Below are 18,060 nucleotides of genomic sequence, written 5' to 3' on the forward strand. Positions count from 1 at the left end.
TAGAGAAAAAACTTGCGAGGGGCAGCATGGCTGCAGACTTTTAGATAACTAATCACTTTAGAACAAAAATGGAGAAAGATTGGAGTAATCTGTGGAACCTCTTTTCTAGAGTACCTTTTTGAATTGACAACTATCAGTCTTTAGCTTGGACAGAGAGGAACAAATCAAATGACTTTTAAAAACCGTAACTCAGAGTTTAAATTCTTGATTTAAATTTTGAACATTCCAAAGATGATGCCAAGTTAATCTGCTGACAGCTTCACATTAGTAGGTATAACTACCTAGCTTATAAAGACTCCAAGGGACCGAAGAAGGCCGGTAAGTGTGGTATATATGACTCAGCCAGTACTCACTGTATGTGACCAAGCAAAGCAGAGTCATATGTAATGTGAGCTATTTGGGAGAGACAATTTTAGCTTATTGTGGAGAAAAATTATTTTTAACCATTTCTAAAAGAAAAGAACACTCATAAAAAAGATGTAAAATTCAGGGTTGGGTAAGAGAGAAAAAGCTAAAAATTCAGGGTTGGGTGAGAGAGAAAAAGCTAAAGGAGCAAAAAGAGAATCAAAGGCAGACACTATCAGACTCTAATATTAGCAATGGGCATTGTTTACATTTTGTTGCTAAGGAAAACTTGGAGCTTTGGAAAATGAACCCAACCACTACACTATTGTGACAGCTGCTGTCTGGCCCTGGTATTCCTGCAGAGCTATGTGCCAACAGCTTGCCACTTGTCATTTCTATCCTGTCAAATCAGTCTCTTTATAATCAGATGACCTTGTTGGTTTCTACAGTTCTCACAAGCAATCCAAAGACTGAATAGCAGTTATCAAAATGCCATGAAGATAGAGACTGTTGCGTTCTGAGCTGTGGCTAGCCCCCGAATCAAAACCTTTATTCTGAATGAATAATACTTAAATTCAAAAGAATAGTCAGTGAATTCAACAAGGAGAAAAAGAAGGCCTAGGTGATGGTCTGCATTTTACCTCTGACTCAAAGTGTCATATTAAGCAAATGACTCTATGCTCTTAGGGCCTCAGCATTCCTATTTATAAGATAGAGAGCATATGTTCTACTCCTTTCCATCATGTAAAGAGAATACATTTAAACACAATTGAGCTTTTCAGTGGGGGGAAACAGGAACTTCACAAATCCAAGATTATGCCCTTCTTAAAAGGAATAAACTGTTTTAGAAGTTCTGTCCTGAGTTATGTATGCAAAACCATAAATTATCTAGAATCCTGTAAACCTTGAATCTCTATTATATTTACTTTTCAATGATCAGGCCTTCTTCACAGACTTATATCCTAAGAAAGACTGTTGTCACTATAATTAATTTTCCTTCATGCCCTCCTGCTCCCTCTGCCCCATTATAACAGTAATCCTTTATTATTCTGGAACTTTGGAAAATACAAAAATAAAAATAAAAAGTATCCATGATACTCCCCAAAATCCAATATTAACATTCCCATGTTTATTACTATTTGGCATCACATTGTATTCTTTTATATCTAGCTTTGTTCATTTAGCAACATATGTGTAGTTAACAAACTGAGTAAAGAACTGTTAGCACAAGGGTGTAAAGCTGAGACTGATCACTGGCCAATTGGTATGTACATATCCACTTATCCTCACTTAAGATAAAACATTCTCAGAAAAGGAGAGCCAGCTGTGCAATTTAATGGTAAGACCCACTCCCCAATTGAAGTGCTCTAATTACACTGCAGATGGAGATTATTTCTGAGAGAGAACCTTCTACTACACTTAGGTCTTGCTGTGGCCAGTTTTAAAGCCCCATTTATCCCAATGCTCACTAATTGTTTAAAATTGGACCTGTGAACACAGGCTTCAGGCTTTTATCAAAGTTTCCCAGTAGGAGTCAAAATGCTTCCATAAAGAGCTGATTACAGAGAAAGCTGCAGCTTCAAGAGAATTAGCATCCAGCATGCTCTTTCAGAAGGAAAATTTAGCTGTTTTCAAAACATGTTTTTTTTTTTTCTTTCAGTTTATGCTTGTCTAGCCAGAGAAACTAAATGGCTTTAATTCTGTAAAGGCTTAAATGATATGTTTTATTTGATCAAGTCATTCCCCTGCTGAAAATCCCTCAATTGTATTCTACAGCTTCGAGAATAGAAATTCAAATTTCTTAGCGTAGCACAGACAAAAATCTACACAATTTGGTTCCTGCCTACCTCTCTAGCTTGACAATTTCCAGAGTTTCTCCAGTGGAATACCAGTCTTGGGTTTCTTTGAAAAACAAAACAAAACTACTAGATGGACTACGAAATTTGGAAAATGATGCAAATCTCCTAACCACTCCCATGTTCTACTCCACCTCATGCCCCAGAGAAGGCCTCTGAGTGATCCTATTTAATTTTGTTTAATCCATTGTGCCCAAATTCATTTGGCCACAGAATATTCTTTTTCCTTCATCTAAATCTATTCCACAAAAGACACTTTCAGAAATGCTAGGTTGGCCACTTCTGCTCCCAGCTTCAGGCATTCTGAACTTGTTTGTTTCCTGAATTTCTCATGTTTCTTCTCAAATACCATCCGCCTATTACTACTTAGTTAGCTTCCAGTTGCCTTTCAAAACTCAACTCTTCACCTCCTCTGGTAAGCCTTCCTTGTCACCCTATTCAATCTAATTTAGATTCGTCTCCTTTATGCTTTCATAGCAATCTATACATATCTTTACCACATAACTTAACAAATGTACTATATGATGTACTTGTTTGCCTTCCCATAATAGTTACAGTATATCCTCAAGGGCAGAAAAAAATGTTTGGTCTTATATCCTTAATGCCTCTGTGCCTGGCACATGGCAGTCTCTCAATAAATGGTTGTTAGGTGCTTTATATATGTGAGTTTCCACTTAAACAAGATTCTATATAGATAATACTATTTTGCAAAATCTTATATTTTAAAAACCATTCCTGATTCATTTACCTAACTGTTCCTATATGTGTTTCTATCTGCAGTACAGCTGGTCAACTGTAATTCTTGTTATCTATTCTAACAATAGTTTGAAGTTTCTTTCTGCAATAAAGTTTTATTAAGTTTTATTACATGTTAGTCTGCATCTATGAGTTTATCTTAGAACTCTCCCTCATGATGACCTTCAGTGTTTGTTTTATGAGTTCATCTTTGTTGGAAACTGTTTTTGTAGTTTAGTCTTTTACTCTGGGTTGCAGATGTGTTCCTTCAAGGTGGTTTTGAATTTACTTGTGTCAGGGCCCCAGAGTTTCAAGAGTACAGATCCAGTTTCTGTATTAAATCTTTGGCTTGGGATTTCCAAACTATATGAATAGTGAAAATTTCTCACAAATGAGTTGTCTATCCCAACCCACACCCTTGTATACATTTTCTCCCTTGCTACTTCTTTGAGCTATGGGCTCAGAAACCTTTATATGAATTGGGCAGTCCTTTGAGATTTCTAGCTTAATATAGTTTTTTAGTTACAGCTTGTAGCCTTAGTAGGTCCAGAGCATGTTTTCTACACACACATGGCATTAAAATCTGAGCATCCAGACCTTATGGTCTACATATAGTTCTGACACCAACATTGGGCCAAACTATTCTGGCTTTTGAATACTCTTCACTTTTGTCATCTGGGAGTTCCCTACTATTTTTCTGAATTCAACTGTGAATTTCTGTTCATAATGGGCAAGGGAGCCTTATAAGTTCCATCTATCACATTGGAATCATCTTCCTAAACATTATTTTGAAACCATTCACTTTTTTTTTTTTTTTTTTGAGATGGAGTCTTGCTCTGTTGCCTAATTTGGACTGCACTGGCATGATCTCGGCTCAATGCAACCTCTGCCTTCCAGGTTCAAACGATTCTACTGCCTCAACCTCCCAAGTAGCTGGGATTACAGGTGTGTGTGACCACTCCCAGCTAATTTTTGCATTTTTAGTAGGAACGGGATTTTACTGTGTAGACCAAGAGGTAGAACTCCTGACCTCAAGTGATCCACCCTCCTCAGCCTCCCAAAGTGCTGGGATTACAGACATGAGTCACTGTGCCTGGTCAAGATCATTTACTTTTGTCTAACTCTTCTACCATTATCTCAGTGCAAGCCACTGCTCCCTCTCACGATCCTTTCTTCTGCAATGGTTTCCTTACTGGTCATCTCACATCCATTCTTGTCTATTTTTCCTTGTCCAATTCATATGTAATACTGGAGCCACATTTTAAAAGCCAGAACTTTAAAAACTCTAGGTCAGATCATGCTACTTTTTGCTTAAAATCTTCTAATGGCACATGACCCAGAAATTCTATTCTTAGGTATATAACCAAGAGAAATGAAACCAGATGTCCACGCAAAAACTTCTACACAAATGCTCATGGTAAAATTATTCACAGTAACTAAAAGGTGGAAACAACTCAAGTGTCCATCAACTTATGAATGGACAAACAAAATGTGGCATTATCTATATGATGAGTATTATTCACCTGTTTAAAGGAATAAAGTACTGATACATGCAATCAGGGATGAATCTTGAAAACGTTCTATTAAGTAGAAGAAGTCAGTCACTAAAGACCATATTTTTATTCCATTTATACAAAATGTCCAAAATAAGTAAGTCTATAGATAAAAAGTAGATCAGTGTTTGCTTAGGCCTAGGGGAAATAAGGAGACTGTTGGAATAGCTACAGGGTACAGGATTTCTCTTGAAGGTGATGAAAATGTTCTGTAAGTTACTGTGATGATGGTTGCACATATCTGTGAATATACTAAAAACCACTGCATTGTACACTTTAAATTGGTGAATTGTATGGTATGTGAATTCTTTCTCTCTACATATATATGTATATGATATATATATATATATATATATATATATATATATATATATATGTATATAGCTCCTACCCACTCCTCAAGCTTCATCCTAGACCTCTCTTTCTCTACTCTTAGTCACAATGCCTTCTCTCAGGTTTTCCAAAAGATCAAGAACCCTTCCACCTTAGTGTCTTTTCAATTGCCAGACCTTTTGTTTGGAATCCCCATTCCCTTCTCTTCATGTAACTATTACTTAACCAGCAGATCTCAGTTCGGGCAGTATCACATCCTCATGAGAACCTTCTTTTATCTTCCAGGAGAAGACAAATCTTTTTTTTTTTTTTTAAGAGACAGGGTCATGCTCCGTGGTTGAGGCTGGACTACAGAGGTGTTATCATAGTTCATGGTAGTCTCACACTCCCGGACTCAAGAGCTCTTCTGGTCTCAGGCTCTTAAGCAGCTGGGAGTGTGTGCCACCACCCAGTTAATTTCTTTTATTTTTTTGTCTTGCTATGTTGTGTAGGCTAGTCTTGAGCTCCTGGTCTCAAGTGATCCTCCCAACTTGGCCTCCCAAAGTGCCGGGATGTGAGCCACCATACCTGACCAATAAGGGAAGTCTGTCGGCAGATCTTCGGTAAGACACCATTATAACAACTCATACTACTTCTTTATATTGCACAAATATTCATAATAACTAAAAGGTGGAAACATTTAACATTTGTCTTTTTCACTAGCATATTTGTTTCACAAGGGCTCACATCATATTTGTCTGGTTCACTGATATATCACCTGGGCTTCTCATAGCATCTGGCAACAGGTACTTCAAAATATTCAATAATTATTTTGAAGATGAATGAATGCTAGAGCATATCCAGTAAATGAGTCCAACAGCTCTACATCTAACATCTCCCTACTAATTTATCTTGTGCCATTCCTAAAATGCACTTATCTTGACCTGTACTTGATGTACCACATTCAACTAATAATTCACTAATATTTTGATTTAACTATTTGATTCATATATCTGGTCTCTGCAGCTGGTACTATTATTGATTGTAGGTTACAACATTTCCAGAAGGCAGTAAAACTAAGTTTCCCAAATAACAGTTCATGCAACTAGGTATTTAATAATGCAGTTTGATAAAGAATCTGATTTCCCCACTCTTTCTGGGATCATACTCTTAATGAGGAATTTACCTCATTTTACTTCTCTCAGCTCAGAAAGACTTTTTTAAAGAGAGTTTTTGTCAGCTAATGAAAAGATTACTTTTGCATTTAGTTTCTAGGTGAAACTAACAGTATCTAAATTACATTTGAGCTATTAAGTATACAAGCATTTTCTATTCAAGACTGATTTATTACTATTTCCTTGGCTGGAGACCAATTTTAAAAAGACAGTAATTGGCTCTGAAACCTGTTAGCCCAGAAAATTAGTTTCCTTCCCTTTTATGCAAAGAAATAAAAAAAAAAAAAAGGAAGAAGAAAAACACTATTTTTCAACTCAACATCTCCTTTAACTTCCTTCTCAAAATGTGTCTTTATATAAAAAAAGTTTATTTATAACAGACACATAAGAGCTGTCCTTATAATAAGCAAACATAAAAAGTTTAATTTGTATTGTATCTTGTAGATAAGACTTTTATACTTACTACATGTCCATACACACTCACATGGGACCTGATGGCTTCACTGCTGAATTTTACCAAACACTTAAGAATTAGTACCAACCTTACTCAAACTATTCTGAAAAACAGAAAATAAAGGAATACTTCCAACTCATCCGTTAAGACCAGCATTACCTTGATACCAGTCAGACAAAAACACATCAAAACAAAAAAAAAAGAAAACTATAGCCAATACCAGCAAACCAAGTTCAACAACACATTACAAAGATAATTCACCATGACCAAGTAGGATTTATCCCAGGGATGCAAGGATGCTTCAAAGATATACAAATCAATCAATGTGATACAACATATTGACAGAATAAAGGATTAAAAACCTTATGATCATTTCAACTGATGCTAAAATAGCATTTGATAACAGTCAGCACCCTTTCATGATAAAAACCCTCAAAAAACTGGGTATAGAAGGAACATATTTCCACACATTAAATGCCACATATGACAAACCCATAGTTATTATACTGAATGAGGAAAACCTGAAAGCCTTTCCTCTAAGATTTGAAATAAGAGAAGGATGTACACTTTCAACCACTGTTATTCAATATAGTGCTGGAAGTCCTACCTAGAGCAATCAGACAAGATAAAGTAATAGGCTGGGCACAGTGGCTCATGCCTGTAATCCTAGCATTTTGGAAGGCCGAGGTGGGAAAATGGATTGAGCCCAGGAGTCTGAGACTAGCTTGGGCAACACAGTGAAATCCCACCTCTATTAAAAAAAAAGAGGGGGAGAGAGAGAGAGAGAGAGAGAGAGAGAGAAAATAATAAGTGACATCCAAATTGGAACGGAAGAAGTCAAATTACCCTTGTTTGCAGATAATATGATCTTACATTTGGAAAAACCTAAAGACTTGTCCAAAAAAAAAAAAAAAAAACAATTAGAACTGAAAAATTCAGTAAAGTTGCAGAATTCAAAATCAACATAGAAAAGTCAGTAGCATTTTTATCTGCCAACAATGAACAACCTGAAAAAGAAATCAAGAAAGTAAACCCATTTACAATAGTTACAAATAAAACAAAATACCTAGGAATTAATCAAAGAACTAAAAGATCTTTACAACAAAACTATAAAACACTGATGTAAGAAACTAAAGAGCATACAAAAAAAGGATATTCCATGTTCATGGACTGGAAGAATCAATATTGTTAAAATGTCCATACTACCCAAAGCAATCTACAGATTAAATGCAATCCCTATCAAAATACCAACGATATTCTTCACAGAAATAGAGAAAATAATCCTAAAATTCATATGGAACAACAAAAGACTCAGAATAGTGAAGCCACCCTAAGCAAAAAGAACAAAAGAATAACATTATCTGACTTCAAATTATACTACAAAGCTATTATAACCAAAGCAACATAGTACTGACATAAAAACAGACACATAGACCAATAGAACAGAGTATAGAAATCAGAAATAAATCCATACATCTACAGTGAACTCATTTTTGACAAAGGTGCCAAGAACATACATTGGAAAAAAAACAATCTCTTAATACACACAAAATATTAAAGTGCCTTCCTTCGGATATTCAAAATAATATGAAGTCAAACTGAAATCTAAATTTCGATAAGATTTCACCTTGTCTAATCTTAACAAGGGATAACTACAGACTTAGTTTTTAAGTACATTTGAAACTTCCAAATGGAGTACATTCTATTTTTTAATACTTCCTCAAGTAGGAGAAAAGGGCCCATTCTTGCTTGGTCACATTTTCCAAGGTTTCTTAACCCTGACAATCAAAAAGTTTTTCTTAGCTTCCACCTTACATGTCTTTTATGTCAATTCACAATGTTCTCTCATACCTTCTCTCTAAAGAAATTACAGAATAACTAGTCACTTTTCTTTTACCATATCATCACATACTATTCATTTCCTTTTCTGGTATTCTACTCAAATTAATCAAAACTTTATATCCTTCTATTTCTTTGAGCCTTGTGTCATACTGTTACTTTTCTTTGCTGCCAGAGAAGTCAACATAGACTATCCATGAACAAAACAAAAGATCCTTCTCTGTGCTTCACTTCACAAGTTCTCCATCACAAAATGGAGAAATAATGCCTAAAAACTATCTCTATCACAAGACAAACAAAAAAAGATATGCCTAAATCCATAGCAGTGTAAGTGTCTATGCTAAATAATCAGAAACAGTTGAGGTCTCCACCAAAAACCGATTGCTCAGAGGCAAAAGACAGAACATAATATATATTTTCATAAATGTATTTGAAATTGGGAAAAACACTTTATGCCCATTCTTTTATCTTCTACCTGAAGCAGAGCCCCACAAATGAAATTAGTAACCCAACATACCTCCTCTTCTCCCTGGCTTCCACAGAGGAGTCTGTTCCAGTAATGGAGAGCACAGGAGTAGTTGTAACCCCATTGGCAGTGCTTGGCAGAGGGTGATTGGTGATCACACAAAGCGGGGTGCTAGAAGAGACATTGTCTGCTGTTTTCTCTGCTGTGGAGTCAGCCTGGGATTTGTGAGGAATCCTGAAATCAAAAAAGATACAAGCAGAGAGGAAATGGTAAGTCATGCCATACAACAAAGCACTGGTACAGAGACAGAGGATTAAATAGAGGTTCAAATAGGAAATCTTGCTCTGATTTTGTTTTTTAATTTTGAGCTCTTACAGCTTGGAATAGTATAATTACACATTTAGTCTGACATCCTTTGCCTGAGGAGTTACATTTTATGAGACTTGTATGTGTACGTGTGTGCCTGAGATTTTATTTTAACAAAAATCATTAGCTATGGCACAAGGCGAGATAGTGACATATGCAAGAGTGCTTTAAATGACTCCCCGGTAGCATCTGGTCTCCACACACGCACACGGAGACAGGGCCTCTCTACACAAGAAAAAGACACTAAAGTCACTTACGATATTAGTCCCCACCTGTTCCTTAATTCTTGGCAGTCGGAGTCTTTGTGGTAGTCCTCAGCCTAGATTTGATAACCATCTTCTTGAATTATCCAGAGACAACTGATACTCTAAAAACCTTGGTATGCTTAGTTCTCCCTTACCTAGTTTAGCAACTGTTCTTTCTTTCCATTTAACCAAATGCCTAATTGTCTATATTCACAACTGCAAAAGTGAGAAATTGAAACAAAAACCAAATCGGATTCTATAAGTAACCTTAACTACAGACTTTTCAACAGCAAGCTGTATAATTAAACTCATTTACATGAAAACAAGATCTTTGTTTCTTAACAAAGAGTTGGAAGCAACCATTGGCTCTCCACCCAAAAAGCTATCATTTGTGATGTCACAGCTGTTGCTGGGGTAACAGAGATCCAAAATTGATACAGAGATGGAGAAAGCAATGAAAAGCACAAATACTAAAAATCTATTTTTTTACCTACTCACAATTATTACCTGTAAAATGTTCACAGGTAGCTCTAAGCTTACTTCCAAATAATCACATTACGAGCTTGAAAAAAATAATCAAAATGTAAAAACCTAAACATGGTACCTAGATGCAAATATAAAAACAGAATATTTTAAAAGATAGAGGTAGTATCTAAAAAACACAAGCTACTCTTACAGAAGCAATTAATAACTAAGAAAAAAGGTGAAATTTTATAATCATTTTATTTTTTATAGTAATTTTTTAAATTAAAAAGGCAAAAAATTCCTCGGACTTACCAGATATGAGTCTATAGGAAGTACTAATAAATAAGCTAGACACACAGCTATAAAAAATTACACTTAACCAAACCTTACCTGAAGTTCTTTTTAGGTTAATAACATGTTTTGGTCTCATTGTAATTTCTTATGCTGTTGAAATGCCCAGGATTTAATTTTATTAAATTACATAATAGGACTTTTACTATACTTTAATATGCAGTATAATTTTATAAGTAGATTGTTAGAATAAGAACAGTCCTAGAGCAGAGATCAGAGGATATACAATGGAGTAGAATAAATATGGGCTTTGGAAATACTTGGGGCTACATTTAAGCAAATGTACCTTCTCTGATCTCTTCTTCATTGATAAAATAGAGATAATGGCACCTTAAAATACAGGGTTCTTGTAATGATTAAATAATGTCTGTAAAACACCTAAAATAGTGCCTGGAATAAAATATAAACTCAGCAGAAACAAACAGTGACAAAATAGATAAGAGTTTTGAAATGGACAAATCTAGGTTCAAATCCTACCTCAGTTCCTCACTAGCTACGTGACCTTCAGCAGATGATTAACCTTTTGGCCTGAGTTTCCCCATCTATAAAATAATACTTCATATAATAGGGGGCTCATTATAAGACAATAAATGATATATGTATGCATGAGACAGGTAGTTGTCTAACCCATATCCATTGTCCCTCTTCTTTATGAAATGAATGCCTATTTATTGAGGGTAGCAATGTACCCAGTTAAAAATCCACACTTCTCGGCTGGGTGTGGTGGCTCACACCTATAATCCCAGCACTCTGGGAGGCTGAGGTGGGTGGGTCACCTGAGGTTGGGAGTTCGAGACCAGCCTAACCAACATGGAGAAACCCTGTCTCTACTAAAAATACAAAAATTAGCTGGGCATGGTGGTGCAGGCCTGTAATTCCAGGTACTCAGGTAGCTGAGGCAGGAGAATCGCTTGAACCTGGGAGGCAGAGGCTGCACTGAGCCAAGATCTGCCACTACACTCTAGCTTGGGCAACAAGAGTGAAACTCTGTCTTAAAAGAAAAAAAAAAATCCAAAAAACAAAAACAAAAAAACCCATACTTCTCAGTCTCCTGGCCACTAGAGGTATGCAATGAGACATATGCAGGCAAGTAGTACTGCTGGGAAAATTCTCAGTTCAGCAGCCTTCTTTTTTTATCTGCTTTTCCCTTTCCTCCTTCTTCCTTAGAGTACAGCCATGATGGCTAGAGGTCCAGGAGTTATTCTGGACCATGGGGCAACCCATGGAAATGGCAGCCATGATGCAAGACTTGTGGAGCAGAAAGAACCTGGGTCCTTTAATGACTGTGGAGCTACTGAGCCAGCTCTGCATATTTCTGGATTCTCTTAAGTGCAAAAATAATAATAATAATAATAATAATAACCTTTAACTTATTTAAGCCACTACTATTTAGATTTATCATTACATATGAGCAAACTAAACCCCAATATAATTTTTATATAATACCTAACCAAATGCCTGTCACATAATAGGGTCCAACAAATGGCAGCTGGAATTATTTTCTCTCGGTTGCAGCTTTTTTTTCCCCCCAGACAGAGTTTCACTCTGTCTTCCAGGCTGGAGTGCAGTGACACAATCTCGGCTCACTACAACCTCTGCCTCCCGGGTTCAAGCGATTCTCCTGACTCAGCCTCCTGGGTAGCTGGGATTACAAGCACCTGCCACTGTGCCCGGCCAGTTTTTTTGTATTTTTAGTAGAGGTGGGGTTTCACCATCTCAGTCAGGCTGGTCTTGAACTCCTGACCTTGTGATCCACTCACCTTGGCCTCCCAAAGTGCTAGGATTACAAGAGTGAGCCAACGCGTCCAGCCCAGTTGCAGCTCTTAATACTTATAGTAATATATATATATATAAAATTATGAGACTTGTAATATATATAATTACATATATATTATATATATAATTACATATATAATGTATATTATATGTCAAATATAATAGTAATATAATATAGTAACAATAACCTTTCTGTGTTTCTTCATCTATGGTGATAATAATTAACATGTCTATGCAACTGGATTATTACAGGACCTAATAAATTAACCCATAATTATACAGTATTATTAATAATCCATCATAAACCCTTCCCTCCTGGCTGAATTAATGATCATCACTTATTTTAGGGAAAGAAATCTAGTAAACTGACAAATATCAATCAAGCAGCACCAACACTGGCATTCTTGCAACAACACTATCATTAAGATTTTTTTCATTTTCTTTATCAGTTGTAGACACAGACCCAAGAAAAGGAGACCCTTTGCCACCACACAGAAAGGATTAAAAGCCACAGTTAAAACGACAGTCAAAGTCCTAACATCCTTTCACAGTTACTCTCTACCATGGTATCCCTTAGATGAACTAGAAACCAGAAAGATACTGCCCCCAGAACACAGTTTAGACAAGCACAAATCTCTCCCTTCTTACAGGGTGTCCAGCAAAATGTTGTCGTTGGCTGGGAGTTTTCAGAAGGCTATCACAGGCTTTTGGAAAATGAGCTAGCTTTCTTTCTGATTTAGGTTTGTATGCCATTTAAAAGACTAAATACAAGAGATTCCTATTACAATTACTGGAAAATTAATAGAAGTAAAATATGAAAATATTTTCAATATTTAATTTACCACAATGGTATGACCCTTAAATTGGAATCACAACTGGTAAGGTTGTTGAGAGATGAAATTAGTCATCTTAAGCTGATGTCCAAACACCAAGTACAATTATACATACCCTTTAATTATTCAATATGCAACTGTTGACTGGCTAATAAAAGTCAAAGCAAAAACATCCTCATTAAATTTCAGATTTTTCTCAGGAATTCTAACTTCTTTCTATAGTGATAACGTCTCTTTGTTTCAAATTTCATGTGTTTTCAGAGGCATTAACTTTGATGAATGCAACTCAAATGGCTCGAAGAAGCCTTACCTGCCATGATGTACAGATGCAGTAGTGTTTGCACTGATTGGTGCAGGGCAAGAAGAGGCAGGTTGCCACTGGCTGCCCCGAGAGGTAGATGAACCAATGGTAATGGGTGAGGTAGCAGGAGATGAATTGCGATTGGCTGAAATGTAGGGACTTGTGGGGTCACTACTTCTACCAAATGAAGCACTGCAAAACAGCACACAGTCACTTTCTTCAGGACATGCTGCTCACCCACCATTTCCCAGCACCACCTTCCCACCCAGATTGTGCACTTAAAAGGAATATAGACTAAAGAAAGGGTATGACAACTGGGAAGTGAAGTGATCAACTCCAGCTAGAGCTGAGTCACTGGCAGCAGCAAGTAGGCAATCATCAAAAGAATGAAGGAATCATCACTCTTTGAAGGATGGTCATTTTGGTCAATCATCCAAAAGAGTGAAGGAACATGGAGGAAGAAAGATGATCCTGAATGAGGGAAAGCAGGAACGTAGATTTTATGGTAAGAGGAGAGGCTAAGCAAGGGAATAATAGGAAATAGAATAATTTTATTAGAGCAAATAATTCGCAACAAACCCAAGGCAAATAATCATGCAAACCCAAATGTCTACCTGATATAGAATTAGCACTGTAAAAGCTAAAGTAAGACCAGAGAATTTGGAGAGGTTGTGGAGTAGAAATTTAAATTTTACAAGTGGAAAAGAGTAAAGAAGCTCTGAAAAAAAATGACTTTGAGAACTGCAGTTATTCAGCCTAAAGCAAAATTGCCTTTGGGAGGATTTAAAGTTTTAATTCTAGAAAATAATAATGTATGAGCAATAAAAGGCAACTTTTATTTGTTTCAACTGAAGACAGGTAAGAACCATCTCACTTGCAGCAAAAAATTATTTGGGTCCAAATTTTAAAAATATTTATTAGGCCGGGGGCAGTGGCTCACACCTGTAATCCCAGCACTTTGGGAGGCCGAGACGGGTGGATCACAAGGTCAAGAGATTGAGACCATCCTGGTCAACATGGGTGAAACCCCGTCTCTACTAAAAATGCAAAAATTAGCTGGGCATGGTGGTGCATGCCTGTAATCCCAGCTACTCGGGAGGCTGAGGCAGGAGAATCACTTGAACCCAGGAGGCGGAGGTTGCGGTGAGCCGAGACTGTGCCATTGCACTCCAGCCTGGGTAACAAGAGTGAAACTCCGTCTCAAAAAAAAAAAAAATTTATTGACTATAATAGAAATGAGACACTTGAGGGGATAACCAAAAAAAGCTATAAAGCTATCCTTGGAAAAGAAGTATTTTAATATGGGCCACGTGAAAGGAATTTCTGCCTAGACACAAGAGATGAACTAGAAAACGGAATGTGTATGAAGGTTTGGCATAGCTGGGAAATGACAAATTTCTCCTCACACTTGCTCTTTTAAATGGTGATGGCATATAATTCTTTCCTTTTAAAAAGATCACAAGATAGGCTTTTATAAAATTAAGAAGTGCTTTAGGGTTACAGGAGAAGAGCTTTGGAAATCCAAGGTATGAAGCAAGTTGTAGATCTTTTCCTCAAAAAGTGCTCACATCATTAAGCATGGTTTTGATCCTAAATAGAGGCAACCCTTCCCTTCACTGTTCACCATAACTTTGCCAAACTACATCTATCAAACCAAATGCCTCTCAACCAATTTGCTGATTATTTGGATCAAAAAAATCAACAACCTCATCACAGAATAACTCCATGCCTGGAAATTAAATGCCAGCTTTCTCCCTTCCCTTGATCTAGAACATTATTTTCTTAGAAAAGTTTTCTTGATCTTGGATCCAACCATAAGAAATAATAATGCATCTAGGAAGACCAAGGCCTTAGCCATTAAGACAAATAGGTGACAGCCTCCTCATAAAGCAAGAAACACCTCTTTTGTATAATGAAGCATCAGTGAGATTATCAAACTTTCATACTTCCAAAGTTGAGCCCTTTCTTATAGAATGTATCTAAAGAACTGAAGAACATTAAAAGGCAACAGTGGCTGTGTGTTTTATAGCTATTTCCCACATTCCCACACTGACAAGTCTTCCTGTCAAGTGGAAATAAGTGTTGATTCCAAAGAGTTAATGTGCGAATCTAGTCTACGGCCAGGGCCTGTTTCTAAGGTAGCAAACCAACCATCTAAAAAACCTAAGGCTATGGTGTGAGGATACAGTGGGAGGGGTTAAGTGGAAGTGAAGAAAGAATTCAAAGGAAGCAATAAAAAACAGATTCTTCCACATTAGCAGCGAAGTTCAAATTAAAATATTAATTAAGTATATTTTACAGCTTAATGGCTCTGGCAGAGGTGCTTGGTTTGCTGGCTAGTATGTGGCAAAGAAAATAATTGCAGAAAAGGGAATATAGATGAGAAAAGAAGGAAACCCATGTACCTTCTCTGCACCAAACTTGCGAGTTTCACATCTTGATGGATCTGAGGGCCATTAAAGTCATAAGAAAAAAAAACAACTCAAGTCCCTAAATTAACAGGCTTTAGTATGAAACTTCTTTAATGCAATAGAAAACTGTCCCCATTTCCCACCCCTGACCACCCTATAGTGTCCCTCCCTTCCTCCCCCCAAAAATATCACATGGGATGAGAACTACTCTACTTCAGAAAAGGGGGGAACCAGCTACAGAACAAGGATAACTTAAATTCACTCTTGCTCAGAGATTACTGAAAGTCCCTCCTGACTGAAAATTTTAATAAGACAGAGAGGATGAAATATAAAGCCAGATCTATAGTAAGAACCTGAAATTAGCTTACTTTAATTCAATTATTAAGAGAATAAATTAATTTTATTTTTAAATTATTCAAGACGTTAATTCTAAGAAATCTAAAAGTAATTCATTTTGATTCATTTCTATGGTGTTAATTGGACATAAAAAGGCATGCAATTATTACCCATATTCCCATGGTTAGAGTGAAAGAAACATCTCCCACCCTCTTTGAGCCTGGTACCTTTTCAAGTAGGTTGATACATAGGTGGAGGGAGCAATTGTCTGTGGGGTTTCATGTCCCTTTGCTTCATCCCTCCATAGCTGCCGGGTATAGGAGCCACTCCTCACTAGATTAACAGCTGATTCTCTGTAGAAGCATGAAAGAAAAACAAAACATTGATTCCTACCACTAGTTTCTGTTCATGATACAATACAGAGAGAGAAGAGCAAGACAGGCAAACTGTAACATGGCTAATAGACACATTTTTCACGTGATTCTGTTTTATATACCTGTTTTCTGTACAGAATAGAAGTATTACTGTCTGCTTTCTTTTATCAACTTTGAACCAATTAATTTCAACAGGTACCAAAGTCCTCATGCCAAAGGTCTCTAATCCTTTTGCAATGAGAAGTCACTTTTGATCCTTATTTAAAAAGTACTTTGCAGCTGGGCATAGTAGTTCACAATTCCAGCATTTTGAGAGGCCGAGGCAGGCAGATCACTTGAGCTCAGGAGTTTGAGACCAGCCTGGCCAACATGGTGAAACCCCATCTCTACCAAAAATGCAAAAAAATTAGCCAGGCATGGCGGCACATGCTTGTACTTGGGAAGCTGAGGCATGAGAATCGCTTGAACCCAGGAAGCAGAGGCTGCAACAAGCTGAGATCATGCCACTGCACTCTAGCCTGGGTGACAGAGTAAGACTGTTTCAAAAAATAAAGGACAAAAAGTGTATTGCAATCTGTCCCAGTGTAGGTGGCTTTTAAGTTAAGCAGAAAAGGAAATGATGGGGGAAGATGAAGAAGTCTGTTACCAAGAAAAAAGTTTACTGCAGAAGGGGAAAGGGAAGGAAGACTTGCTGGAAGCCTCTTTAGCATTATAAATGAAAAGGTATCCAGGAAAGTGCTGCAGTAGGATTTTTGATCCACAATTGGTAACTCAGGGTCTTTGTTACAAAAGCTATGGGTCTCCATGCTTCACAAGGTTCTCTAGCACAATCCTTCTCAAACATTAATTGTATTAATATTTCAATAACCCAGGAAATTTCATTAAAATGCAGATTCTAATTCTGTAGGTCTGGAGTAGGACCTGAGATTCTGCAGTCCTAACAAGCACCCAGGCTAAGAGCAGTGGTTCATGGCTACAATCCCAGCACTTTGAGAGGGCAAGTCAGGAGGACTGCTTGAGGCCTGGAGTTTGAGACCACCCTGGGAAACAATAGCAAAACCTTGTTACTATTTAAAACTTTTTTTTATTTTAATAAAAATAAAATGTACCTGGGTGATACCAATGCTGCTGGCTAAGGTTTAAGATCACATTTTGCCCTAAGATGCAGCAATACTTCAAAATCCCTATATTTATTTTAACTAATTAGGAAGACTTTAATTTTACCTTCTGACAAATTAGAATTTGGTCAATTTAATTAAATAACATTATTTTAGTGTTTACTATGTGTGAGGCACTGTGCTAGGAACTAGGGGTCCTTGAGAAACCAGACAGACACAGATCCTACCTTTACAGAGCCTGTTGGAGGATTAAAACTAATCTATGTACGGAAAAATTGGGGAAGACTTCCTAAAGACAGTAATGTCTAAGCTGGAGTTAGAATTTGAAGAATAAAGAACTGGCATAGCAAGGATATAAGAGTTGAGAGGCGTTCTAAGCAGAAGGAACAAACAATTCATAATGTGGTAAGGCCACCTGAGGGAAAAAATCGGAAGAGTAATGGCCAGGAGATGACTATAATGAGCAGACCTAAGAGGACGAGAACCATCTTTTGCCCAACGTTAGTATTACCTGTTCTCCTTTTCTTCAATGTCACTTGTGCTATTGAGCTTCCGGGGTGCTAGTGAACTAATATAGCTTTTGTTTTCTCTCTCCTGTAAAATAAAAACAAGTAAAGCACAAGAAAGGTACAATACTGGCACAGTGTAAAACATTTTGAGTAAAAAAGCAGAACTTAATATACCTATATAATTTTATTTCTGGATCCAACATTAATTCTATTTTGAGTGGTATTTACAAAAGGTTAGCT

General features: G+C 36.9%; 1 protein-coding gene across 10 annotated transcripts in view; it reads right to left on the reverse strand.

The window, feature by feature from the left end:
- Window positions 1–18,060, reverse strand: part of PPP1R12B (protein phosphatase 1 regulatory subunit 12B) — a 256,766-nt gene that overhangs the window by 148,022 nt on the left and 90,684 nt on the right. For 6 of the 10 annotated variants that reach the window (XM_074385023.1, XM_010348875.2, XM_074385026.1 and 3 more), the window contains 4 exons: window positions 17,823–17,905; window positions 16,047–16,172; window positions 13,082–13,264; window positions 8,787–8,969 (listed from right to left, as the gene is read on the reverse strand). In XM_074385023.1, coding sequence (XP_074241124.1) covers window positions 8,787–8,969; window positions 13,082–13,264; window positions 16,047–16,172; window positions 17,823–17,905 — 575 coding nt within the window. Of the gene's footprint in view, window positions 1–8,786; window positions 8,970–13,081; window positions 13,265–15,477; window positions 15,519–16,046; window positions 16,173–17,822; window positions 17,906–18,060 lie in introns of those variants that run through there. The other 4 variants (XM_074385025.1, XM_074385024.1, XM_074385031.1 and 1 more) reach the window with 3 other exon arrangements.

The sequence above is a fragment of the Saimiri boliviensis genome, chromosome 14 (genome assembly GCF_048565385.1).
Source record: "Saimiri boliviensis isolate mSaiBol1 chromosome 14, mSaiBol1.pri, whole genome shotgun sequence".
In the NCBI taxonomy this organism is placed as follows: domain Eukaryota; kingdom Metazoa; phylum Chordata; class Mammalia; order Primates; family Cebidae; genus Saimiri; species Saimiri boliviensis.